At 47.3% G+C, this 27,987-nt stretch overlaps 1 protein-coding gene across 1 annotated transcript; it reads left to right on the top strand.

Annotated features, from left to right (window-relative positions):
* Window positions 1–9: 9 nt before the first annotated feature.
* On the top strand, window positions 10–27,987 carry LOC116862670 (inactive tyrosine-protein kinase PRAG1-like). Its single transcript, XM_032850032.1, has 4 exons — window positions 10–120; window positions 4,262–4,751; window positions 6,772–8,612; window positions 27,779–27,987. The coding sequence occupies exons 2-4, from the start codon at window positions 4,422–4,424 to the stop codon at window positions 27,966–27,968; spliced, it is 2,361 nt and encodes a 786-aa protein (XP_032705923.1). The 5' UTR covers window positions 10–120; window positions 4,262–4,421; the 3' UTR covers window positions 27,969–27,987.

The following is a 27,987-nucleotide window of genomic DNA, read 5'->3' as shown; positions in this document are numbered from 1 at the left end:
CCCGCCCGGGGCCGGGCACGCACCGCGCGCACTCACTCTCCAAACAATGCTCCGAGGCGCCCGGCTGGGCGGCTGGCGGCTGGGCGACCGGCGGCGAGGCCGGGGGAGCGCGGCCCCGAGGTGAGCCCGCGACGCTTTCTCCAAATCCCGTCTCTTTTTGTCTGGCGAACGCGGCCGCAGAGGGGAGCTCCGGGGCGGCGGGGAGCGCCTTGGTGCCCGAGAGGGCGACTCCCCTGTCGGCTTCCCCCGGGGTGACAGGCGGCCGCTGGCGGAGGGTGGAGCGTCCGGACCGCGTGCGCCCGGGGGTTGTGCTCGAGGTTGGAGGCGCTGAGCCGGGAGCACACGGGAGCCGGAGGGTATTTTCGATTCATTCGAGAATCGCGCTTTTTTAAAACGGGGAAACTTTCCTTCGAGTTCGGGGAGGGGAAGCCGCCTGTTCAGCCGGTCTTGTTGGGCTTGCTGTTCTGTCTGGGGCAAGAGACCGAAGCGCTTTGCGAGTTGCTAATGGGGAAGACTTCATTTCTGCGGCAGGAGTATTGTCAAAGGAGCGGAGAGGGAGAGGCCGCCGGGGCTGCTAGGACGGGGACCCCGGGGGCGAGATGGTTTGGGGCTCCAGGGTAGCTGCCTCATGCGCTGCCGCGGCTTAGATGTCAGCCTCCGAGCCCCCAGGGGGAACGAGATGATGCCTTTCTCCCGAGCGCTGGCTGAGCCCCCTGAAAGGCGTACTGTGGGCATGTTCCTAACCTTTGCTCCTGCTGCTTGTGTCCCCAGCTGGACGCGCGCGCGCGCACACACACACACACAGAGAGAGAGAGAGAGAGAGAGAGAAAACAGAACCTCTCCACCTCTCCGCTTTCAGGTCCTGTAAAAGGGAATGGAGGCAGGGCCGGCTAAACGTGTTTATTTTTCTCAGGTAGAGCTCAGCCGGCGAAGGCATGGCCCAAAGGTCTACCGGCCAGGAGTTTTGCAATGAGATCAGGGCAGAGCAGGTTCCACGGACCTTATTGATCACTGGCCCGTGCTATGGTGGCAGCCTTTTCCCTTTTTGAGAGGGAGATGTGACAGGAAGCCCTGGGGAATTCTGTAACTACTTTGTTATCAGGGGATCCTGTGGAATCCGGCTGTCCTCCTTGCTGGCGCAGGCTGTAGTGTAACCCATGAAAATCACATTCCTAACACTGAGATTAGATTACATAGCATTGGAGAAGGAAAAAATAAAATTAAAAGTTGGGCAAATATCATGACACCCTGTGTGTGTGTCCGGGGGGTGTTAGGGAGATGTGTTAAGGTTGTCATTTTGTTCTTTCTGCCTGGGCAACCCCTGCCAGTGGAGTATTGAAATCCAGACACCTTCCACATGTACTTTTCTTTTTCAGTGTTGCATTAATTTAATCTTCATATATAGAGAGATAGATATAGATATAGATATCTGAATATAGATACAGATATGATACATATATATTTATTTATTAGATGAATATTTTCTGGAATTCTGTCACTTCAGAGTAAGGCATTAACAGCCTTTGATGCAAGTGTGAGGGGCATTTTGATTTTGTGGATCTGGCCACCATTCTTCAGATTCTTTCGAAATGGGATGGGAGTGTGTCTGACAACTTCAGTCTTGCAAACTGTAGCCACAAATCCCGTGCAGAGGTTTGCAGAGGCAAAGCTATTTTATCATGACTTGGATCAGAAAGAATGCTGGGATCTTTTTCTAATCTTACACTGCTACCTCCCACTGAAATGGGGAATTTGCATAATTCTGGGGGCTGCCTCCCCTCTGAGGTAAGGAATGTGGGCAGGAAGGTGCCATTCCCAGGCTGTGGAGAGTCAGCGCTGGGAGGCCCAGCACTGCTGCCACTCTGAGAGCGCCACTTGAGTTTTTCACCATCTTTCGCTGAAAACAAATAGGTGATAATTCCAGGCAAAGAGCTCTCTAGACAGAACTGGAAAAGGATCTTTTCTGGCTTGACGTGATGGTAAATTCTGTTTGCTGTGACTGTGAAACCAGTTTTAACAGGAGGCAGTGAGTCTGTGATGGTGGAAGTCTATCGCTTCGTTCTGTTCTCGTAGTCAAAGACTTCCCCTAAAAATCTTTGCATCTCTGAGCAGTGGTGTGGAGAGCTGTGCCCAGGTCAGAGAATCTCAGAGCTGGGCATGGGAGCCCAGACAGTGTGCGTAAGCCGGGGAACGTTCTGAAGGAAGCTGCCTGTACCTCAGTCATCCAGAGCTGATCCAAAGTCCCAGGGCTGTTGTGGGCCATCGGGGACAGAGAATGAGGCACTCTGGCACCAAGCAGATGTGACAAGTTTGTGCTCTGGGTGGCCTGCCGGGGGAGGAAATGAGGGGCGGCCATCCCAGACTGCCTCTCTGTGAGTCTGTGGTAGCCTTGAGGAAGTGGTTGGACGTCCACCTCCACAGATAGCTCAGCCTTATAAGGAGCTGCAGGAATGTGAAAGGCTCCCACAAAACGGGCTTCGAAGGTGTTCTTTCCCCATCCCACCAACGGGGCTTGGGAGCCTTTGCCTGCAGTAAAGGGGAGCCTCTCCTTCCCTGTGGTCAGAAAGCCAACCGCTCTCCAGGAGAGGACCAACTCCCTGCCTTGGGGCACGGATATGAACACTTGCTCTCTGAATACCAGTGTGCTTCCTCTACTTCCCCCAAATTCAGCAGCAGAGCCGAAAGCTCTCTGTGGCTCAAGATTATGGGAGGAAAGAAAAACCCTTGCTCTCCTCCTCTGCTTGTTGAAGCTTAGTGACCTCTTCTGGGGAACTTGGTGAGGCGTGAACCTGCTACTCAGATATATTTAGGGGAGGAGAAGAATGCAACCCACAATCATCTTAAAGAGAGGGATGCCTAAGCCCCCACCAGCAGTTGCTGAAAGACAAACACTTGCCTTTATTTCGGAGCGTTCATTTAGCTTCACGAGTCAGTGGCTTCACGGTGATCCTTGGAGGGAAAGGAGGCAAATTTAGCTCTGGTCCTTGGTGATTAAACACCCCTGTCCGTGAGTGTGGAGCACTGGAAAGAGAGCATGCTCCCTGCAGATGCTGGAATGGGCTCCTGGCTCATTCCACCTGGTTAGTCCTGTTGATAATTTGTCCGGCATCAGCCCCAAAGCAAGTTCTCACTGGAGGAGAGTGGAGAGCAAACCCCAGGGCAGAACTCCCTTTTTGATGAGAATCTGATCACCCGCGGTTTGTAGAGATGATTTTCTCATGAATGTTTTCCTTCTGAGGAGGCCAGTTCATTTAAATGAGGGAAGAAGAGCGAGGAGCGGCAAACAGGCGATGGGCAGCCACCGTGTGTCACGAATGACGTGATGAAAGTTGAAGGGCTTCCAGCACAGTTGGCCTTTTGCCTTCTAGAACCACCAAACTCCCTGTGTCTTTTGGACAAGTCTTAGTTTATGTCACTGCCGTTGTTTCCCCATCTGTAAAATGGGGATAACAGCTCCCTGCCGGGCTGTTATTCAGGCTAATTGGCTAATATCTTCAACCCCTTTGAGCTCATCTTCAACAAGTGAATTTACTAGGTTCTCTGGGAGAGCCCGCTGCTCCCTGTTTCGCTGTCAGAGACAACTCTTGCAACAAGCCGGCTGCCTTACCCCTAGGGCTATCGTAGGGAAAAATAATTGTGTGATAAGCTCTTCCCTCTGTTATATTTTACCTGGCCACCCTTAGACCAGAGGGCTGTGGTAATTGGGCATTTCTCTTTCTGTTTCCCTCCTTGGCCTGCAGCCCCAGCTCTGCTGACCTCCGTGAGCACTGGGTTGAAGTAAGGGGAGGAGGGCCAATTCCCAAGATGCTGGACCTCCTGACACAGTTCCTCTGAGGGGCAGGCCGGCCCCACACCTCTCCCCTTTTTCATCCATACAGTGTCCGCGGGGCCAGAGGTATGGCTTCCAAAGCTAGGCTCAGGGCCCAGGCCTTCCTGCCCACTCACACAGTCCTTGGTGTGAAGTCGTGGCTTGTCCTCTGGAAGCTACCACGTTTATTTGCTGTACAGCTTTGTAGTTCTTGTCCCCAGCGCTAGACCCCTTCGGCCCTGGGGACTGAAATGCCCACTGGGCTCTGTACTCCCGTCCCAGAGCTGTGTTTGGTTTTTACAGCTTCTGATAAGGCCGCCCCACCGGAGAGTGACTAAGAGCCTTATGGCAAATAGGTGAGGGCCTCTGAAAACGCTGAATGCTAATCTTTGCCTTTTTTTTTCTCCTCCTTTCCTCCTTCCTCCCCCTTCTACTTCCCCTCGAAATAATCAGACTCCAGCTGGTAATGCAGCTGTCCTTGGGCTGGGCAGCCCTTTGATCGGCCCAGTGTTCTGCTACTCTTCCAGGAGGCCGCCCTGCGACCCACCTCTGTCCCCCAGAAGCCCAGCCGGAGAGCCGAGCGCAAGATGAACCAGCGCGCCGCGGGCTCAAGATGCACCAGACCGTCCGCCTGAGCGCCGAGAGCCCGAAGATGTCTGCGTGCAGTGACTTTGTGGAGCACATCTGGAAGCCCGGGTCCTGCAAGAACTGCTTCTGCCTGAGGAGTGACCACCAGCTGGCACCCGGCCAACCCCAGCCCAGAGCCGGCCACCTGCCCCCTCCGCCTCGCCTGCCCCCCAGGCCTGACACCTGCCGCCTGGAAGATGAAGCCGTGAACGGCTCGCCCTACTCCAAGCCCACCATCGCCGTGAAGCCCACCATGATGAGCGCCGACGCCTCTGATGTGTGGACAGAGGCAAACCTGAGCGCCGACGTCTCGCAGGTGAGGCTGACTAACGCCCGTGGTATTTTTACAGGGGCTGCCCTTGCTGTAATGGGATGGCTGGCCGGCAGCCAGGGAGGGCTGTTAGAGCATGACTCCTGCGGGGTGGCCTCCGGTCAGCCCACCCCATGACTGCTCCTTCCCAACTCCTGCCCTTCATTCCTAGCTGCGCTCCCTTCCGTCTGTCCCTTCAGGCTGAGAACCATCAGTCCGGTCCCGCAAGTGGCATTGGAGAGTGTCTTAATTATGTAACTGGTGGCACACAAAAATGCAGCTTTAAAAAGAAAAAGTTTTTGAACTTTTTTTATTGCGTTTACAATGCATACACGAGTAGCAGTGATGGCATAAGGAATGCCCCACGTCCACATCCATGAGTGTCCGCAGATGAACTCATGACCCCACCTTGCTTCCTCTATGTCCCCAGCCCCACCCTCTCCTCCCTGGGATTTTAAAGCACACCCCAGGCATTTCTGCCCATGTCTTTAAAAAATAAAGTCTTCCTAAAAAAGGGAACCACAAGGCTATGATCACACTTGACCTGTGAGTGGCCATCCCTTCATATCCACTTCCCAGCCGGTGTTCATGTTTCCCGTTGTGAAGCTTGGATTTCAGCAGTTTTGACCTGGGACTCCTAGAGACCGTTATATCCCCAGAGATTAGACTGGTCTGCTCATCCCACAGGTCCCCCTTACAGAAGTATAATTCTTTAGAGGGCATGTAGAGCCTGCTGCCTCTAGACAGGTCTAGGAAGCTGGAAGTCTAGGACTAAGAACCTCTGGGGACTTGTTTGACCTTTTTGCCTATTCTGCTGAGTGGATTAGGAAGGGTGTTTGAGCCGATGTGAAATCAGAGGTCAGTTTTAAATTGGAGGATGCTTAACTGAGGAGCGGCATTTCCTGTGGTTGCACTTAGTTCCATGTCCTTCCAGAACCACTCCATCAGTCGGAAGCTGGTTACACCCATTCACCAGGCTGCACTCAGGACCTTTGGTCTTCGCAGACATAAGCCGGGGACTCCTTCAGTTCAGAATCATCTTGGAAAGGAGGCAAATGGCGGCCCAACTTTGAGGCCGCTTCTTAAAGTTTTGGGGTACGGGAGACTTTAGAAGGGGAGGGCAAGGGGACCGTGACTTCAGTAATGGGAATGACCATCTACTTCTTCTTCTTCTTCTTTTTTTTTTTTTTTTTGAGAGAGAGAGAGAGTGTGTGTGTATGCGTGTATGAGTGGGGGGAGGGGCAGCCAAAGAGAGAGAATCTCAAGTAGATTCCATACTTAGTATGGAGCCCCACATGAGGCTTGACCTCATGACCCCAAGATCATGACCTGAGCTGAAATCAAGAGTTGGACACTTAACCAACTGGGCCACCCAGGTGTCCCATGACCAACCCGCATCTTTGTCTCAGAGCTCAACTAGTCCAGCCCCTTTTGCAAGCTCGGGCTGAGTCACACTGCCTGTAACTTGGAGGGGGAGTAGCTCTTCGGCAAGGTCCAGAGAGCGGTAAGGGAGCTGGGGACCCAGTTCAGAAACCAGCCCTCATTCTCCTGCCCTACCACCCTCCCCAAGCTATTTCAAAAAGCCCCATGACTTTGGTTTCTTCAGCATTGTACTGTGACACGGTTATCAAAAAACTAACAGACATAAAACAAAAATGCAACCAAACTCAAAACTCTGTTTTCAAAGCTCTTAGGAGAATTTCTCTCATCGGGCCATTTTGAGGGAGAAGGCAGAATGTCCTTTTTCAGATTTTTTTTACCCCTGCCTCACAGACTTAAGCCAAAAGAATTACAGACCCCGGGTGGGAAGCACAGCTCAGTGTCTGGGAAGACCACTGGCTCCGGGGCGCCCCAGCCATGAAGAGAGTCTGTGGGGAGATCAGAAGGTAGGCGTGCTCTGCAGGGAGGGAGCTCTGCAGCATGGAAGACCATTCACAATGTCATGGCACTTCCCTCTCACTTTTTCTCTCTTCCTTTTTTCTCTGACAAGGTCTAATGTAAGTCTTTTAACCTTGGGGCTGTGTAGGTCATCTGGAGACGAGCCCCCGGCAAGCTCCCCCTCCCGCAGCAGGACGACGTGCCGATAGTTTACCTGGGCAGCTTCCGAGGTGTCCAGAAGGCCGCTGGGCCCTCTGCCTCCACAGATGGGCACGCTCGCTGCCCCCCCGCCTATGCCATGGTGGGGCTGCACAGCCTAGAGGCCCGGGGGGAGCGGCCCACCGCCTTCCACCCCGTGAGTTTCTCCCCTGAGAAGGTGGGGCAAGAAGAGAAACCCATGCTTCCCTACCAAGAGCTGACCTCTGCTCAGGAGAGCTTCCGCCAGAAGGTGGCTGCCTTTGCTGGGATGACGTCTGGCTGTCACAAGGGCCCTGGGCCCTGCCCCTCCCCGCAGCCCCTGCGGGAGTCCCTGCCCTTGGAGGATGACAGCTATCAGAGGTGCTCACCTTCGGGGGACAGCGAAGGGGGAGAGTATTGCTCCATTCTGGACTGTTGCCCCGGGAGCCCCATTGCCACAGACACGTCACAGGCCGAGAGTTCTCGGTGCAGACCCGGCAGAGGGGACCGCTCCCCGCCGTGCTGGGAGCAGGGAGTATGTGCGGGGCCCCCCGAGGAGGAGAAGCGGGCTCTGGGCTTCCGGAGGGAGGGTTCCGAAGAGAACCCGCCCTGCCTGGCCCCCAAGAAGCTGTCCCTGACCTCCGAGGCTGCCAGCTCTTCTGACGGCCTCTCCTGCGGGAGCACCAGCAGCGGGGCCAGCAGCCCCTTCGCACCTCATCTGGACAGTGACTACTGCTCCCTCACGAAGGAGCCTGTGCCAGGGAAGCCGCAGGACTCAGGCTGCCACTTGGCAACCTCTAACAGAGGCCTTGGACTAACGGGGGAACCCCAGCCTCCAGCCCACCCCCGAGAGGCGGTACAGCCTGAACCCATCTATGCCGAGAGCACCAAGAGGAAGAAGGTGGTTCCAGCACCTTCCAAGCCACAGGCCGCAGTGGAACAGGCAGCAGCTGCTCGGGGCCAGGGCCAGGGCCAAGGCCAGGGCCAGGTACGGACAGCTAACACCTGGGCTCAGAAATCAGCATCTGGCTGGGGCCGGGACCGGGAAGGCCCAGACATGGCTCCCCAGGTGGCAGCCACCATCACAGTCATGGCAGCCCACCCAGAAGAGGACCACCGGACAATCTACCTGAGCAGCCCTGACTCCGCCGTGGGGGTACAGTGGCCACGCGGGCCCATGAGCCAGGACTCTGAGGCAGGGGAAGAGGAGGCTTCAGCTGGTCAGGGGACGAGCTCCAGGGAAGGTGCCCGTCCCGACGCCAGTGAGAACACGCCCAAGGGGAAGCCTGCCATTCCCCCCAAGCTGTCCAAGAGTAGCCCTGGAGGGTCCCCCGTGTCGCCGTCTACCTCCCCATTCTCAGACCTCAGCGAGGGGAGTTCCACAGGTGGTCCCGGGCCCCAGACTTCCTCCAGGGCCCCCACAGACTCTGCTGCTTCCTGCCGGGCCAACAGCATCGCCGCCACTGGTGACTCTGCCCGGTGCCACCCGCCTGTTGCCGCCGCCTCCACCTTGGACCAGAGGAGGCCCCGGTACCAGACGGGAGCCTGGAGCCGCCAGTGCCGGATAGAGGAAGAGGAGGAGGTAGAGCACGATCTGTTGAGTAAAAGCTGGGGCAGAGAGATGGAAAATGGCACCGCGGAGCCCTCAAGCTCCTCCACCTGGCACCGTCTGCGCCCCACGGACAGCTCCTCTGCGCAGAGCAGCAAAGTTGGGACTGGGATGAGCAAGTCAGCCTCTTTTGCCTTCGAGTTCCCCAAGGACAGAAGTGGGATTGAGGTATTCTCACCTCCGCCACCGCCTCCAAAGTCGAGGTGAGTACGATGGTCTCTGTGTCCCTCGGGGCCCTTCCAGAAACCTTTGCTCTTGTCCTAGACCGGAATCCCTCAGGCCCAAGCCCTGAGTCCTGCGCTCTGGGCACCAGCGTCAGCCCAAAGGCTCTTGTGCCTTTATATAAGCTTCTGAGTTGTTCATGTTTGTGCTCAGCAAACAGGCCTACCAGGAGGGCCCTGCCCGGTCTTTTTGAAATGACTCTTTCCAAGAAGCACTGCCAAGCTGGTCCTCCTCTCTCCCGGTGCTCAGAGCTGTGGAAACTGGTGCTGTTTTCCTCCCCATCTCTCTGAAGTCTCTCTAGCAGGCTTTTCTGGGGAAATGCCCCCCGATTCCCCATTTCTTTAGACATGCAAAAGAAGGCCAGGGGAGACTACAAGGCAGAATTTGGAGAGGTAAAGAGATGGGGAGGCCCATGGGCGCTGCCAAATGTGTTCCAGAAACAGTTAGGCCTTGGAGCCAAGAGCAGAATACTAGGAGGCTCTGCACGTGGTTAGTAACCTTCAGATGTGGGTTTTTACGGGGAGGAAAAAAAAAAGGAGTTCATTTGAGCACGCTGAAACTTACAGCTTTTCTACCGCTTCTCTGCAGTCTCCTGCCAGTTTAAAGTACCTTTCAAAGGCCTAAGAAAAAATAAGTGCCTTTTTAAAGATATTGAGTTGTGCATGGAATATAAATTCTGGGAAAACATAATTTCCCTCTTATTCCAGCAAAATGGATTTCTACCAGGGAAAGGAGAAAGCTTGCTGTGTTTTTGTTGTTGTTGTTGTTGTTGTTGTTATTCTTTTGTTTTTAAAAATGACAGCCTTTCCAAACAGGACTTTTCTAGTTGTGTCATTTCCAGTGATTCTGTTTCAGCCCATGTGCCTCTGGGCTGCTGTGGGAAGCAGGGAGCTGTCCACAGAGAGATGCAGCTGTGACACTTGACTTTGAACATCAAGGCATCTCAGGCTGTGATGTTCTCTAACATGGGCTTTTTCCGTGACCACTGCTTTGTTCTGCTATTGCACTGGCCACCTGCCATGCGGCGTAGACGTCCTCCAGGTCCTCAGGTGGTTGCAGACTCCTTTTGGCCACAGTTTTAACTTCCTGAGTGAATGAGGGAGCCAGCAGCTAAGAATAGCTCCCGTTTATATGGTGCTCACTATGGACCCGGCGTAGAGCTAAGAGAATTAGACCTATTAACGCATCTGATCCTCAGAAGAGCCCCAGGAGGTAGGAATTACCACCCCCAATTTATAGACGACAAGGCAGAGATAAAAGGAGCTGATGTCACCTGCCAAGGTTACACAGCTATCCCTGGACAGCTCTGCTCCTAACACATAGGGCACTTCAGCAGGTGTAGGAAGCGAACAAGGCATGAGAGGAAAACATGGGCATTGGATCTGTCTGCCTCAGGCCTCATTAGGTTAGTGGGATGCACGCGCTTTGAACTTGATCAGAAAATCAAGTTTAGACGGCATCTGTCTTATCTATGGGCTGAGTGATCTTGAGCAAGCCACTTGGGGGTGACTGAGCCTCCCTAAAATTGGATGGGAATAACAATGCTTTTATAACACCCTGTTGTTGAAAGACTCGAGTGTGATGAACAGACTCCAGTAGAGAGGTTAGTTACTATTATTATTACTTTTTTAAAGATTTATTTATTCATTTGTTAGAGAGAGAGAGCACAAGCAGGGAGAGCAGCAGGCAGAGGGAGAAGCAGACTCCCTGCTGAGCAAGGAGCCTGAAATGGGACTTGATCTCAGGACCCTGGGATCCTGACCTGAGCCAAAGGGAGACACTTAACCAACTGAGCCACCCAGGCATTCTGAGAGGTTAGTTATTATGTAGGCAAGAGCCACATAGGGCTACTGGTGGTGCAGAGACACCCATACCCTATGGGAACCTCCTGACCCACTCCTAGGCATATCACCTGAACACTACCTGGTTCCTTGGAGAAGAAACTAAACCTTTCTCATGGAAGAATTAAGGACTTGGCGAAACCCAGTCGCCACAGCAATGTGACTCAGGTAGGGTTTGTGTTAGCGGCTGGGTTGAGGTGAGAGTTTTTTGGCCCAGTTTGTTATGATAAAACCATTGGGTTATATACAGCTCAAACCTGGTGGGAATCTCAGAGGTTCTGGGTTCCAGCTCTTAAAAACAAAAACAAACAGACAAACAAAAAGCAAGCAAACCGAAAAAGTTCTTATTTTCACGACTTTTGGGGGAAAAAAATCTAGGAAATAAAAATAGCTTAAGGGAACCAAAACAAACAAACAAACAAAAATAGCTTAAGGGAACTTAGAAAAGAGCAAAGAGCGCCTGGTACTATTTAAAACAAACTCATATACATATATATTTTTTCATTTGGGGAAGATGTTTTAAGCTACTGACATCTCTTGAATCATCTCCCCTGTGAGGAGATAAGAGGGTGGGCTTGGGACCATAAGGTGACTTTTAATTCTGGAACTCAATACTTGCTGAATCCCTCTGAGAAAGGTGCCAGAAACCCACAGTCTTTGAATCTAGCAGGTCAGGGTGAAGGCAGATCACCCTATTCTACGAGAATAGAGCCCACGGTGGATCCAGAACCAATACCAGTATTACACTGGTAACTACGGCAGGCTGATGTCAGTTTTCCAAGATGGAAAATGTTGGAAGGTCTGTGAATGACATTGAAGGTCAACTCAATTTCTTTGCATGGCCCATCTGTTAATGGGTCCTATTTCTAACAATCAGCCTCACCCGTGAACAAAAATAGCCGATCTCATATGACTCAACACTCTAGAGAAAGGGTTGTTTCATGTAAGACAGTGTTACTTTTCACTTACCTTCACTTAGATCCTTCTGCTTTCTTGGACTATTATGGAAGAATGAAGAATCATTTTATGGCTTGGAGTTCAAAAAAAAAGGGGGGGAGGTTGACTTGGCTTTCCTGGGATCTTGTTTTGGATGTTTGGCAGTAGCTTTTCTGTTTGTCTGAGATGTTGTCCTCTGTAAGCTCCCATTAGGGTTCTGGAGAAGACTCTTGCCATAATGCCATATAGGCTAGAGGCTCTCAATGCCCATTTCATACCCTTTAGAGGTCTTTAAGTGCACCCAGTGTTCCTCCCAGCAGATGAGGCATGGTCTGGGTCCACCAAGGCGGCCACCTACAAGTTCTGGCTCACTGACTTGGACCAATGGACCTCACCGAGGGAAATAAGCATGGGCTTCTTAGTTTCAATGTCACGTTCAAGACTTAAAGCAGTTTCATGAGAGCGGCAGCACCTGGGGAAATAATTAAGATGTAGAAGAATCAAATTTATTTCTGCCCTTTATTTCTTCGCAGATGCAAACCTGGAAAATTTTAAAAGACTTATGGCTTTTGAGTGACAAGTTCAGTTGAGGGAGAATCCTCTGATTAGCACAGACAGAAATTTCATAGAGAAACCCCAAATTAGGATGAGAGGCCTGAACTCCGAGGAGGATTGAGAGCATGGCAGGTGAATAAGAACGAAGACAAGTTTATATGGTTTTAGTGGCCAAAGGTCTGGCCCCAGATAAGACTAACCAAAAGAAAAGAGTTTCCCCCAAGAAAGTGACAGACGTTTACTTTTGTCGTTGTCACTCATGCTCGTTGTGATTTTACCCCACTGCTTAACTACATTCTCCACCCTCTGCGGGGATTCTGGGGAGCAGAGACCTAGTCTATCTTTGGGCTTCTGCTCATTCTTGAATCCCTGCTCTCCCTCCCATATCACTGCTCCCCAGACAAGTGGTGACAGTGTCACAGATGAAGCACTTTTCTGTCCCCAGAAGTGGCCACTGGGCCATTGGAATAAAAATCAAAATGACTTCATTGTGTGGTCTCTTAGTAAAATGGTCTCTCAGCATGAGCCCCAAGGATGGAAATGGAATGATGGAAATCGGTATTTATCTCCAGACTCCATATCCAATCTGAGTTAAGCTCCAGATGCTTTATTCCTGAGGCATTTTCTGCTACAGTGGATTACGGTAGAACGGCAACAATTTACTAGGAAATCCCATAGTCTTGATGTAAAAGTAATGGGCTTTTCTGTGTGGCATTTTAGGAATCACAGTTTGTATTAGAAAGCACTATGTGTGCTCTGAGAATCTTCTCTGGCTGTGTTTAGCCTTTTCGACAAAGCTGAAATAAGTTAGCTGGAGGTCGAATCGATCCAGGGAAGAATGAATACTGGGGATAGTTCAGGGAGAGAGACTGTTCCCGCGTATACACTCAGAGTTTGGCAAACAGAACAAAGCACACCAGCAAGGCACGTTTGTATTCTGCTTCCTGCCAGGGGCAAATTAATAGTTGGCTTTTTCCCCGGAGTTTATGGATAGAAACTGAAAACACTGGACATCTAATGATGCTGTCTGGACCAGGGAGGATGAAAATTGATTCCTTTATTTCTATTCTGAAATTTAGAAAAATCACCAGGTTGAGCAGTAGTCTATATCAAGAATTTTGAGATTTCTCTCCATTATGGAGCACACATCCAAGGCTAAGTCTAGGTAGGGATTAGATTCTTTCTGTAATTCATCAGGTGTCTACTTCCTGTTATGTTCTGTGTAAGGTGCTAAAACACCAGTGATTGGATTCTGGCCCTCACGCCCCAAGGGTTGAGTGGGTATAAATTAAATCAGCGGTGTGTTGCCTGACCACCATGGGCTCTGCCCATGTTGTTTTGGTTCCTTTTGATGAGATTCATTATCACAGCAACTGGAGTCTCAGCACATCCTCGTTCTATTGGGTAACACAGAGGTAAGTGCAGCTCGGTGTCCCAGAGGAGCGAAAGAATAGTCCTTTCTTTCAGTGCCTTTTGACCCCATTCAAGATCAAGGTTAGTACTGGTTTATAGATAACCATTTATTTTTTAAAAGGCAAGATGGGGTGGGAAGGCAGATGCTCCTTGAAGGTCAAGTGCATGCTTAGCCATCTGTAAAAACACAGTAACCTGTTTGGTGCCTGGTACATAATAGATGCTCAAGAAATACATGTTGAATTGTAGGCAAAGAAACATGTTCGGCTTATCTCACTTTCTGCAAAAGCACTATGCTTTGACATCAGGAAATGTTGAGAAAGGAAGAAGTAGCCTTAAATTCTTATATCCAAGTATTTTTCTGAAACCCAGGTTTCTGGATTGCCCCAGTACTCTGTTTAGGCAGTTAACACAGTATGACTTACACCATGTTCAATTGGATCCCTATTTGTATCTTGTCAAGAAATTGTAAATTCCTGGAAGTGCAGGAACCATGTTCTGTATGTTTTCCTTTGACTTTCCCATAGGGTGCCTCAGCATAGTACCTGGGACATAGTAGGTATTCAATAAAGGATTATTGAATGGTGGGGGGGGGGCAAAAGGCCAGAGAGAACTACAGAACTTGGCCTGATTTTCACTAGATAGCCTCTTATAATTCTGTGCCTAGCCTTGCTCAACAGAACATTGTCACCTTGAGCGAAAGAAGCCGAAGTTAATAATTATTAATGCTTCAAGGTGGGCATTTCAAGGTGCCCTATAGGCACAATGCATCCTTTCATGGATTAATTTCTCTCCAGCACTTATACATTTCGGTTTTGCAACTGGGCTCATACTCTGCTTTTTTATTTTTTTTTTTTTCCCCAAGCTGAGCAGGTGTGTGGATCCAGCCCTCTCTCTTGCCATAAGAATGTTCCTTTCAGGTAGTTATCATCTAAGCACCTTTCTCCCCACCAGTGAGTCGCAAGGAAGTCTGGGTGTGGTTTCACTGCTCTTGGGAAGAGATTCTTCATGCTTCCTGAGGTGGGTTGAAAAACACATGGGTGGGCCATATGCTTGAGCCCCCTTCGTCCATTAAGTGATCTGACGAACTTTTTCCTAAAATAGCCAGCCTACTTTTGGGGTGTAGGACTCACCAGTTGGTGAGAAATTATCTATTTGTGGTGCGAGTCGTTTGTTACACTGTGTTAGGATCATGGGTGTGCTCAGGGAAGGATTTCCTCTTATCAGCGTTGATAGACCAACTGCAGAGAATACTCCGTGGCCCTTTCTGCAGCTGATAACCTTCAGAGTTTAAGATCAGTCTTCATCCTCTGCACTAGAATTGCTTACTGTTTTTTTATATTGACTCTTGGTCACTTCCCTAAAGCTGTCGGTTGTTAAGGGTGTTCATGCTCTTTTCCATACAAGTTTGTAAAACTCCCTGCTTCGATGAGCTTTTGTCTGATGGCTTGGATGGCTTGACTCTCTGTGCTTCTCTAACGGGCTGACTCCCAGAAACAACTGTTCTTTGTTGGGGGGGGGCGGCGGGGAGGGGAACTTCCAGACTGAAGATAGCTGTTAAGAAACCCTTCCCTTTTTACTCATCTTACTGTCCAGAACCTATCACTGTCAGATGATCCCCTGACTTCCTGGTAGTTCGGTTTTTGGCCACTTCGTGCTCATGTATGCTTGGCTATAAAAACTTATCTGAAGTTGGAAACCTAGGCAGATAATGGGCAGTGTTACCACGTATGTTCCCGGGTTGTAGAACGCCCTTCAGAATGGCTTCCGCTCTTTGGGAAGCTCTGGGTGGTAGTCAAAATGAATGAAAAAATACAATGACATTGGATAAACCCAAGGATAGTTGGGATAACTTGACATATTAGTAAGTAATAAGACTTTGAAGATCAGGGAAAAAGGGAGGAAGTCTTTGGAATTTTAGAACTGGTCACAGTGGGGATGTCACTTAAAACTTATTCATATGTGTAGCTCAAAAGGAAGATTCTGTGATTGCATATTCTTGAACCGTGAGGGCAGTGCGGTTGCACTCTCCACACCAGTTCCCATCAACGGGAGTGACAGCCTGAGCCCCACGTGGAAAACAGGGAGACCCTGGGTCCTCCCTGCAGGAAGGTTCACCATGGTCAATGAGTACTGTCAGCACGTTATGCCAACACAGGGTGTAGACATGTGTGCCAGGTATTTGTTAATTTAGGTCTAATAACTATTCCCTACACTAATTCAAGGATTTTACACCTGAGAGAGGATCTGTGTTCTGTCCAGCTCAGGCCATCCTGAGCAGACTTCAGTGGACTATGGTCTCTCTTTGATTATAACCTCAAAGTCCAGATAGTTTGAAAATGAAAATTCCATATTATAAATGTAAATATTATATCGATTTATCATATAAATGTAACATAAATGTATTATAATATAAATACATGTTTTCATAATGCATAGTAGATATAATTTTTCTGCATCTTCCGGGCTGGTGGTGAGCTAGGTTGTCTGTTTCAGAGATGTTCAACTTGGGGATGGAGCATGTCTCCTGAGGAGCAAGTACAAGAAAGCCAGGACAGAATATTCACTGATCTGTTACATTTGTTTCGTGACCTCCCTTCCAGTCTCTCAAAATGCCTTCTCTATGTTCATGTCCTCTCCAAAACTTGAAACAGAAATTGTCTCTACCAGTGAATCCTAAATCCAGCCCCTTGATCCTACTTCTTATCCTATTTCCGATGCTTGCCCATGCCTCTTATAAAAGCAGAGAACCATAATGAAAGAGGCTCTTCTTACAGTTCAGAGTCTGAAGTTTTCTTGGTTTTAACAGTTGATCAGTCACTAAATATTGAGGACTCAGTGTAGGTAGAGCTAATATGAGTTACTGAGTAAAATTCAATGTAAGAATACATTATGTCCTGCACTCTCCCTTCTTCCCTGTATGCCTCAGAGAAACATTTGGGTCCATAGAGGAACACATATGACGGAGATCATCACAACATTGTTCCCAGTAGAGGGTAGGTGGGGCAAGCCCAGATATTCCTATCTAGGAAAACAGAAAAGTAAAAGGTCTAGGAAAACAGAAAGGTAAAACATCATGAGTATGAAATGAAATACTTAATGGCAGTCAGACATTATGCGCTGGATATATATGCAGAAACATGGAAGAAACTTAAACTAGCCTTGAGAGAAGTAACTAAGAAACAGAACAGGATCTGTAACACAAGGTAATTCTATAAATTGAAAACACGTAAAGTAACAACATGTCTTTTTAAAAGATCAGTCCAAGGGTATACATCCAAGGAAACACAGTGAGTACGTGCAAGTGGGAAAACAGGAAAGTGGAGGGTTAGTGTAGAGATGGGGAGGAAGGGAAACGCTAAAACAAGGCAGATCTGTGTAAAGGTGTATGGCATAATCCAGATCTCACCTCTCTGCCCTGGAAATGAATAAGAACATAAAGAAAGACTGAATCATAGAGAATGAAGACTTACTTGCAAGAAATAAGGATGGCAACCAAGATTATCAAGAAAACTGTTGAATGTTTGATATAGCTGCTTTGTTGCATGAGAGGTCAAGTGCAAGGATTGCCAGGGAGCCCCAAGAGCTTGATGAAGGCAGGAAGCGTATATTAATTGAGGTCCCCAGCTGCTTGGTTATGCACTTTCCTAGAGAAGCAGTGGGCTGCTTGGTGCAGGAGTGAAGATGGAAAGTGTTTGAACTTATCTGGTGCAATATTGTGATTTGTAAGAAATAAACGTTTGGTCTCCATCCCTGTTTCTGACACAGAGCTCCTAAAACCCCTGGAGTTTGCTAGGTGATGAATTTCCTAGGAGTCATAAAGGTGTGTTTTATTATGTTAATGAGGTGACTTTTGAACCCGCCTAAGTATGGGGGCTGGTTGCCAGGAAATCAGCCCTGCGATTAGAGAGTTGGAACTTTCAGCCCCACCCCCCAGCCTCTGGGGAGCAGTGAGGGGCTGGAGGTTGAATCCATCTTCTGTGACCAGTGCTTTAATCAGCTGTGCCTCTGGAATGAAGCGTCCATAAAACCACCCAAAGGATGGTGTTTGGAGAGCTACGAGGTTGGTGAACCCTTGGAGATGCGGGTGGAGTGGTGTGGACCTGCCGAGGTCATGGGTGGTTCCGAGCCCTTTCCCCACACCTTGCCCTGTGCGTCGCTTCCATCTGGCTGCTCCTGGGTTATATTCTGTTAGTGAAGTGCTTTTGTGAGTTCCGTGAGCTGCTCGAGCAAATGAATCGGACCCAGGGAGGAGGTCATTGGAACCTCCGATCTGTAGCTGGTCGGTCAGAGCACAGGTGGTGACGTGGACCCGGGATTGTCATCTGCCATAGAGGGCAGTTTAGTGGGGACTGAGCCCTTAACCTGTAGAATCTGATGCTGTCTCTGGATGGTTAGTGTCAGCACTGAGTTCAATGGTAGGACACCCAGCTGGTGAGAATTTGTGGTGTAGGGAACCCCCCCTCCCACCACCGCCATGTTGGAATTAGGCGACCAGAACCCTTACCTGGGTTGGGGGAGGTTTCAGCCAGGGCTGTGGGAGATGGGAGGTGGGAGAGAGCAGCTAACAGAGGGCTGAAGAGGTGACCCATGAGTGGGAAAGAAACCTCATCCTTTTTGGGCAACAGACTGGGCCAGAGTAGGGAGTGGAAAAGATCATCTAGTGGCTTTGTTACAAATAGCCTCGCTCTCCCAAGCCAGGAGGATAAGAACAAAGTCTAACGTAAATACACATGGATTTCTTAAGCCAATTGTTGGGCTCAGAAATTGGGTCAACAGAGTGGACTTGGAGCATTTGCTGAATCAAGAGAAAGAGGGAAAGATAATTCTGAAAGCGTCGTTGCCAAAACCAGTAGTCTAGAAACAGAAAGGTTCTGGTCAGGCACAGATTGTATTGGTGGATGGGTTCCAAGAGAGATAGGTCAGCAGTGGAAGAGCAGTAATTCCCAAGTTGATGAGTAAGAATTTGCTGCTGCTTTGGTTTACTCAATCACCAGAGTCCTGGTGAGAGGGTGGAGAGGTGGTGTGAACAGGGAAGGAATCATGCAAGGTTCTTTTTTGCAGAGGAGAGACAGGCTAGTACAAGAAAAGAGGTTCTTCTGTTTCTTAATTTGAAGATGGAGCTAAGCAACCGGGTCATCTGTACAGTACCTTAGCCCTGAGCCTGGGGCCATACTACAATTTAGCGACGTCTCGAATCATAGATTCATACTGAGGTCTGGTTGATGGACAGATTGGTTCTTCCTCATTACTTTAGAATAATGCCTATCTTCAAAGCATCATCCTGATGAATTTTCTTCTTTGATCTCTCTCTCTCTCTCTTTTTAAAGATTTTATTTATTAATTAGAGAGAGAGAGAGAGAGTGTGTGTGTGTGTGTGTGTGTGTGAGAGAGAGAGAGAGCACACAAGTGGGGGGAGGGGCATATGGAGAGGGGGAGGGAGAAGCGGACTCCCCACTGAGCACAAAGCCCAAGGCCTGGGGCTCCCTCCCAGGACCCCAAGATCATGACCTGAGCCGAAGTCAGACACCCAACCGACTGAACCATCCAGGTGCCCCCTTTGAGTCTCTTCAAGGACCATAATAAAAGTAGAGATGTCAGAGTGAAATCTGGGACCCATGTGCTCTTTTCTGCTTCTATCCAGGGAGCAGAATTACTCAGTTTACTGGAGGCTGCTGAAGTCCTCCCTCTGTCTCTGTCTCCATCCAACCATCCATCTTTCTGTGCACCTGGTACTGTTTTTGGCACGTAGCAAATATTAACTCATTGCCTCTTGCCTAACAGTCCGGTGAGATAAGTACGATTGTTACCCCATTAGGAGAAATGGGCTGGACGGGCAGTTGAAGCACGGAGAGCTGAGGTGCCAAGCCAGTAAGCCAAGGAGCCAGGATCCAAGCCAAGCAGCAAAGCCCCCTGGGGTTCACATAACCTCCCCATAAGAAGCCTTCCTAGATGACTCTGAAATCCTTCTGGGAAGTTCCGCAAATTCTTGCATGGCTATTCCTCCCAAAGGCTCCCGCTGCTCCCACACTGTGCTGGCCCATAGGCGGCCCAGCAGTCAGGGTAGCCCTCTGGATTGCAGCTTCTTGGTCGTCCATTTGTTCCTCGTCTCCTTTTCATCTTCTCTTCCTCTCTGCCCGTGGTGAACACCTGTAAGAGCATCCTCCTTGACTTACCAGCCAGGACTCGGGGCCTCTTTACCTCTATTGGAGATAACAGGTGGTGCACTGGGGGTGGGGTCTCTCTTACCTGCTCCCCGACAGCTCCTGGCCTGTCCTCAGCCCCAGCTCAAAGCTCCCCAGGCCAGGTAACGCCAAACCTCTGCCTGCCTTCCTCCAGCATCAGGCAGCCCGGACCCTCTCTAGGAAAGTACACAAAAGAACAGCGCCACCTGGGGCCACGGATTAAGGAATTTTAATTTTTGGGGACCTGAAAGGTGATCTTTTAAAAACATACATATCTCTCAGTGCCAAAGTAGATCTGTATGTCATCAGGGCAAACGCCTTCAAATTTCCATTTGACCAATTCAAGCATTTTTATCCTTCCCTAAAACTAATGACTGACCTAAATGTGTGCATGTGCACATCCCTATCTTTAAAAATAAGTATGGGTTTATTCCTGTTTTTAAGTGGTTTGCATTGAATGCAAACTGCGTTCATCATCAGGTTGAACCAAAGGGTTTTTCAGCTTGTAGAGCTATGGAAGTCACTAGTGCATTAACTGCAAATGCAAATTTATTAATTTGCCTTTTGGGGAACATTGAGGTCATTTGACCAAAAATGAAACTGATTTCCTATCTTTATACATGCTAATAAATCAGGGGGGAAGCATGTCCCCCTGAGTAGACTGGACTTTATTAGCCCTTTCCTATGACATTGAGATACTTGGAAAATAACTCCCCTAGCATTTTCATCAAAGAGAGCCAAAAATAAAAAGAATAAAAACCTTTCAGCGTAGTTATCTGCCTTTTTCAACCCATCTCCTGAAAAAAAAAATTTTTTTTTTAATTTTTTTTAACTAGAAGATTTGTAGAAGTTCAGGATATTTTGAGACTGTTGTGTTTTGTAAATATGAGAAAGGTCCAGCTATTCAATCCAGCCTTACTGGGGGTGTTTGCTCCATGTTCCTGCCTTTTGCAAGTTTTGCCGGGCAAGTGTAATTCTTTACCAAAAGGAAACATTTATGCTCCCAGATGCCACCGAGTTATTGAAACAGAGGCAGATAAACTTAGTCAAGAAGTATTTAGTAATTACTGTGTGTTCCAGTATATTCTGAGTATGACACAGCTCCTCGAACAATTTATAATTTGGGCGTGGTAACAAGCATATTTCACATGAAACAATTAGAATAATCTAACCAGAATTATAACCTAATGCCCAGTGATGTGAATCAGACTCAGCTTGGTGTCCCTTCCAGAGGAGACGGGCCAGTCAGAAAAGACTGCAGTGGTTTGGGAGGGATTTGTAGGTAAGTGATACTGACCCTGGGTTTTGCGGGTATAAAAAGCTTTGAAAGGGAGAGACAGTTGTTTCTTCAGAGCTAGGATAGGCAGGGGACAGTAATGTAGAGTGCTTTGGGGACGATGAGAGATTAGCCCAGTTGGAGCAAAGGATTAAGGAGGAGAAGTAGTAGTATATAAACAAGATGGTAATAATTTTTTTTCCCAAACAAGAAGTCTAGCTATATATTCCAATATATAAACAGCGGGGGAAAATGTTTTAAATTGAGATTAGTGAAGAATATCTGAGGTATGTATTTCAGTCACCATGGAGCACCCAAGATCCAATATGATGGCTGAGGTTAAGCATACTTAGCAAGAGCTCTGGATAGAACTCATCAGCGTCAGCCGTCATTATGAGAGCAGTGTTTTAGAGAGATTTGGAGTCAGGATGCTCAACTCCCAAGACTGCAAATGTATTCTGAAGGTATAGACTGAACCCTCTATATACTTTTTTAGGGGAGTTGGATAAGTATTTATCTCCCAGGTCGTAGGTCTGTTGAAGCAAGGATGGCATCGTCTCTACTCACTGTTGTAACCGCAGAATTTAACACAGTGCTCAGCACAGAGTAGACAGTCAAAATTTATTTCTTGAAAGACCTGGGAATGCTTTTCAGGACAGACAGAACAGGGGACATGCTGCAGGTAATAGAGGCATAGGATAAGTAAAAAAAAAAAAAAAAAAAAAAAAAAAACCAAGGTGCTTTTATTCACCGAGCAAGCTCAGCTTGAATCATTTAATGATCTTGACCTTAGGATGTGGCTACATAGTAGAGAGTGAGTGGGGTGAGGCTGACTGTGTTTCAGAGCGTATTTGAATTGCCGCTAACATTGGAGCCCAACAAGACAATTGGAGATTGAGAGCTGCAGGTCAGAGCAGAGCCGTCCCTGTTTTCCTGTACTTTTGCAGGAAGTGCATTTTATAGAAAAGTCAGAGAGGAACTGAGGGGAAAGGAGAGCTCTGAGCGGTGAGTTCCCAGCCAGCTGACCACGCACTCCCGGCACTGCCACCAACGCTGGCCCTCCTGTTCGGGGCTGCTCCATGGGACCCTGTAGCCCCTGGCCCAGCCCATCCCTGGGCTCTGGGGGGCCTTGCCAATGAGGATGACACGACGCGCCAGAGTTTAGGATGGTAAGAGGTTCTCCTTCTTTGATTTAGGCATGACTTACTTGCTTCTGAAACTAGCCTGTTTTCACTTCTTCTGGGCAATTTTAAAAAATAGGTGTAGCGTCTTCTAACCCGTGTATGCTTTCAGATCTAGTTCAGAGGGTTTCTCCGAGTCATCATCAAACTTAGCAATGAATTTGACCAGCCCTAAGGCTTGGTGTGCAGGTGCACCCGGATCTGGAGTCCTGGGTCTGAAATCACGCTCTAGCGTCCTTTGGGGTTTCATAAGCTTCTGCTCCGGAGGCAAAAACTTCTCAACCGAATGTGTGTGAACTGAACACAGTTCAGGACAGTGAAAAGGAAACTTGGCCTCCGTCATACTTTACAAACCATGATGTCCAATGAGAGCCTGGTGGCCATGCAAAGCTTGAGCCACGGTCCCTGCAGCAAGCTGGGGCTGGGCATCCGCTAAGAATTTTGGACATTCTGGAAGCTCGGTGGATATTTTTAGATGAGTCTTGTTCCTATGAATGAGGAAGTCCGGCAGATGGCTCTTGTGCCTGGATTTTTTTTCCCCCCCCAGCTTTCTACCAATACAGTTCGGAGAAAACACTGGCAGGGCTTCTTTCTTGAAGGACAATGGGGGGAAAAGCCATTCTGAAAACACCGGGCGGCAGCTGCAGGGCTCAGTCTCTAAGGATACCAGGCCGTGGGCCCTGTATTTCATCCTCCTCTCCTGTGACTCTAGCTCATCGACGGGAGGCAGGGAAGGAAGTCTGAGTAAGAACAAGTCATTTATCACCCTGCACGAGCAAAGACATCTGTGCAGGCCGTGCTCTCCCTGCTGCTGATAAGAATGTTATTCACCACCCAAAGAGGAAAGACCGGAGTCTGTGGTTTCGGCCGGTTGAAGCTACTTCCTTAAATGACATGACATCAGATTGCAACTTCTAGATGGTTGGCACCAGTTTTATGAAGAGCAGATCAAATTATTGTTAATGAGGGGAAAGCGCCTTTAGAAACAACTAGTAGAGTCCTGGCTGTGGCCTTAGGTCCGACAGAACAACCCAACGGCGCTCAGAGAAGTCACCTTTGGAATAGCAAGCCTTTCCCGGGGATTCTTAAGCAATCTCTTGCTTACACCGATGGAGCACACAAAAGCAGCTTGATTGTAGGTGTGTGCTCTGACGGTCAGCTTCCCCTTTCACTCTGAAATCTGAGCTAGTTTGGCTCATTCCCTACCTAAAATGGCAATGCGTTAAGAGCACAGATTCCATGGGCTTCCAAGAAAGAAGGTTTTTGATGCAATTCATATAAAAGAGTCATCACTCCCAAGATCTCACTATTATGAGAAAGGGTTACCCCTTGCTTCCCCCATTTACACCGGAGCATTCCAGGTGCCTACTGGGCTTTCGTGACCTGGTGGGAGCCTGGGCTTCTCAAGCCTTTTTAGTAGAGAAATGGATAGTCTTTCCAGAAGCCATGAAAACATGAAAATTCCCCCTGTGCGTAGGTACTGAGATTTACCAAGTCTACTTTTGAGGCTCCCCATGTCCCTACACGTACACACATACTGCCGAAAATTTATCCTGCAACCCCGAGAATAACTTTGTCTGCATTCACTTGGTGAGTTCAAAACCGTGACTTCTCCCTTCTAGTGACTAGACGCAGAAGAACTGATTTCTGAAGTCTCAGAAGAGTGCTTAGGTCCGAAAAATAACTTTTTCCATCTATAATGCTCTTCTGTGGTATTACTAACCTCCTCTGAATCTGCCCGTCCCACCAGGGGGCCTGGTGGAAACCCTGTTGGGTCCTCCTTTCTGTCCCTCACCTTTCCGAGGCTCAGCAGCAGGTCAACGAGAACGGCCACCCCTAGGTTCATGCAGGCCCTACTGACTTTCTGTCCTCCTAAAAATGTTCATTTTCCATTTATCAAATATGTTAAGCATACAGGGAAGTTCAAAGAATAATTTAGCTGTCATGTGTCCTCCAAAGATTTTTCAAGTGTTATTAGCCATTTTAGATTTTGAAAACTAAAATGTTACAGGTTCAGGGGAAAAGGACTTCATATCTAGTTTCTGTTTCCATTTCCCACTGTTACCCAGGGTGTTCACTAACTTGAAGGTGATGAGTATTATTTCCATTTGACTGCATATATAGGATAAACAAAAAAATTGCAGTGTCATTATGTATTTTTAAAATATATTTAAATGGCATCACACTGTACTTGAGACCATTTGCAAATTACTTTTTTTTTTTAAATTGAACTATATAGTTGGCATACAATATCATATTAGTTTTGGGTATACATAGTGATGCAACAATTCCATACGTTATGAAATGCTCACCATGATGCCTAGTTACCATCTGTCACCCTATGAAGTTATTATAATATGATTGACTATAATCCCTGTGCTGTACTTTTCATCCTTGTGACTTACTTATTTTATAACTAGAAGTGTGTACCTCTTAATCCCATTCCTCTATTTCAACCGTTCCCCCACTTTCTTCCCCTCTGGCCACCACTAGTTTCTTCTTTGTTTTTATGAGTCTCTTTTTCTGTTTTTTTGTTCATTTGCTCATTTTCTTTTTTAGATACCACATGTATGTGGGCTCATAGGGTATTTTTGTCTTTCTCTGACTGATTTCACTCAGCCTGATGCTTTCTAGATGCATCCATGTTGTTAGAAATGGTGAGCGTTCTTTTTTATGACAGAGTGATATTCCATTGTATATACCTACGACTTCTTCTTTATCTGTTCATCCATCAGTGGACACATTGGTTGCTTCCGTATCTTGGTCGTTGTAAATCACATGGCAGTAAACATAAGGGTGCATCGATCTTTTCAAATTAGTGGGTTTTCATTTTTTTTTTTTCAGGTAAATACCCAGATGTAAAATTACTGGATCATATGGTATTTCTATTTTTAATTTTTTGAGGAAACTCCACACTGTTTTCCACAGAGGCTGTACCAGTTGGCATTCCCATCAACAATGCACGAGGTTCCCTTTTCTCCACATCCTCGCCAACATTTGTTATTTCTTATGTTTTTCATACTAGCTATTCAGACTGGTGTGAGGTCATTATCTCATTGCAGTTTTTAACTGTTTTTAACATTCAACATTTAAGAATCATTTCAGTATTAGTACATTAAGTCAAGTTCATTTATTTTTTAGTTATATATCATATTCCATTATAAGATTATACCGCGGTGTATCCATTATTTTATTGATGGACACTGGACTGTTTATGATTGTTTTTGCTGTTAGTAACACCATGAAGAACCTGTCCATGTATGAGATTTTCTTTAGATCTGCACTGATTGGTATAATAGTCAGTAGCTTAAAATGCAGCTACTCTAAATTGCATTGTGCTGTATGTATAAAATACACACCAGACTTTGAAGATTTAGAATGAAAAAAAAAAAAGTAAAATATCTCATTAATGATTTTTATAGTCATTGCCTATTAAGTTGACAGTATTTTTACATACTTTGTTTAAATAAAAGATATCATTAAAATAATTTCACCTATAATTTGGCTACTAAAAAGTTTAAGATTATATATATATATGACTTGCACTGTAATTTTGTTGGACAAGGCTGGTCTACATCAGGGTCAGTAATTACCATCTACAGTATGGTAATCTGTGTTTGTAAATAAAGTTTTATTGGAAAACATGTCCATTCATTTACATAGAGTTGATGACTTCTTTCCTGTTGCCATAGCAGAGTTGAGTAGTTGTAACAGAGACCATATGATCCATAATCCTAAAATATCACCCATCTGGCCTTTTAAGGAAATGCTTGTTGACCCCTATTCTAGAGCAGTGGTTTTTAGCCATTTTTTAACAATGACCCACAATAAGAAATTTTTTGGCTATCATGACCCAGTAGGCACACACCTGAAAAAAAAAGTTTCACAAAACAATGTTTCAAAAATCCTAAACTGAAATATTTTCGTGTTTTCTGGTCCCATAGCAGCCTATTTTGTTAAACTGCTGGTAAATTGCTATGACTCACTAAATTGACTGGGCCGCATGTTCACTACTAGTGATTTGAATAACATTTCTCAAGGACATCTATCCAAGGTGTGTGTGTGTGTGTGTGTGTCTTCATACACACACACACACACACACACACACACACTTACATATTTTTTTAGTTTTATCTGTTTGTATACATTTCATTCAGTGTTTTTCTAGGTTTATGGACTGGGGAGCTTTGCCAGCTCAGCAGCTCTGGCGCCGGAATTTCTCCCTTGGCAATTTTCTGGGCCTGAGGAGCAAGAGACTCCAAAGGCCACTTTGGAGGGGGCTGGGTCGTTGCATTGCCACAGAGCTGGCTTCTCTCATAGACCCAGGAGTTGTCATTACTCACAGCTGCATATCTAGGCTTTATCTGCAAAAGCCATGTTTGATAGATCAGATGAGAATAAAAATATTTTATAAAACTTTCCATGATTTTATTTTGCCAGAGGGTAAAATAATCTACTGCCAGAGCACTTCCTGAGGATCTGATATTTCCCAGAGCCCTACAGCGACATTAAAACGTAAGGCATAGTATTGGTCGTGACCTGGCCATCACTGTCACAGCTTACACTTGACAGCTGTAAGCTATTTCTCAGTGTGGGTTCTAAGAATTTGGGGTGAGGAGAAGGACGTGTCCCTGAAGAGTATTTTCATGGGAGCTAACAAACTTTCTCTAAACTTTTCTGGTGATCAGTACAGCATTCCCGGGACCGCAAAGACCAATGGAGGGTCTGGCAATGTTGAACACAAAGAACAGTCGATACATTCTTGACTGTAAGGTCATGTGCATTAAATAAGGCAGCTCTGATGCCAGATCAATACTGCATTGTATATTTCCTACAGCCAATATTGAGATATAGATCTGCTGTAGTGGGAACAGGACTGTCATCAGGAAATATCAGTTTGGACAAATCTGGGTTACCACCAACAGGGAGAGAGCTAGATTGATTGTGGTCTGCCTCACTTGGTGGCAAAAATGTCAGGTCAGAGTGAATATTCATGTAGTCCTTGGAAAAAGGGAAGGAGAAATCAATAAGCTAACTGCTTTACCTGATAACGGGCCGTGTTTTCTCCAAGGCAGGTTATTTTTCTCTTGAACTTGGTATTCTGGTCCGTGATATGTTGGTAATGGTGTCTTAGAGATGCAACAAAAGATTTCATAGAAAGCCTAAGGCAGATTCTATGCTTCAGGAAGAAGGGTTATGTTAACGTGTTTCTGAGCATTGTACTAGAAGTCTGGTTAAAATGATAGAAAGTTTTCGTTAATTCCAAGGAATAACCTAGACCCTTTGAAGCTCTGTTAAGAGAGTACCAGTCAAGAGGAAATCCCACCTTTTTAGTCCTAATTTGCAATTCATTTGCTCTGTGATCCTGCAGAAACTACCCCATCTCCGTATATCTCTGTAATTGACTCGTATGATAATGTTCATGTTTTTCTTCATAGAGATGTTGTACAGTCTACAATAGGGGACATAAATGTTTTGGCCAACAGGGTTAGAATATGAAGGCGGTTCCTCCCAAATCATGATTTTGGATTTGTCTAAATTTCATAGAGTCACCTGTCCTAACCATACTTGACAAATCTCCTACCATTCACGTGCATAAGGTTTCAAAAGTGTGCCCGTTCTCTCTTGCCAGGATCATCTTTTTTTCAAAACTTGCTGTTGCTTCAGCTTTCCAGAGCATAGTAGGTTCATGACCCATTGCCTGGCTTTTGAACTGAACCCAAATTAATCGCTTTTCTTGTTTGTTCTTGCATTTTCCAGGCACCTTTTAAAAATGAACAAGAGCAGCTCTGATTTGGAAAAAGTGAGCCAGGGCTCTGCAGAGAGCCTCAGTCCTCCCTGCAGGGGCGTCCACGTCAGCTTCAACACGGGCTCCACGGACAGCCTGGCCTCAGACTCCAGGACCTGCAGTGATGGAGGTAACAGACTTGACCTTGACGGGGAGGCTTAGATTCTCCCAAGTCTGGAAG

The sequence above is a fragment of the Lontra canadensis genome, unplaced genomic scaffold, assembly GCF_010015895.1.
Source record: "Lontra canadensis isolate GAN:19392208 unplaced genomic scaffold, GSC_riverotter_1.0 scaffold294, whole genome shotgun sequence".
In the NCBI taxonomy this organism is placed as follows: Eukaryota; Metazoa; Chordata; class Mammalia; order Carnivora; family Mustelidae; genus Lontra; species Lontra canadensis.
The sequence above is the reverse complement of the archived record's forward strand: the minus strand, read 5'-3'. Positions and strand labels throughout refer to the sequence as shown.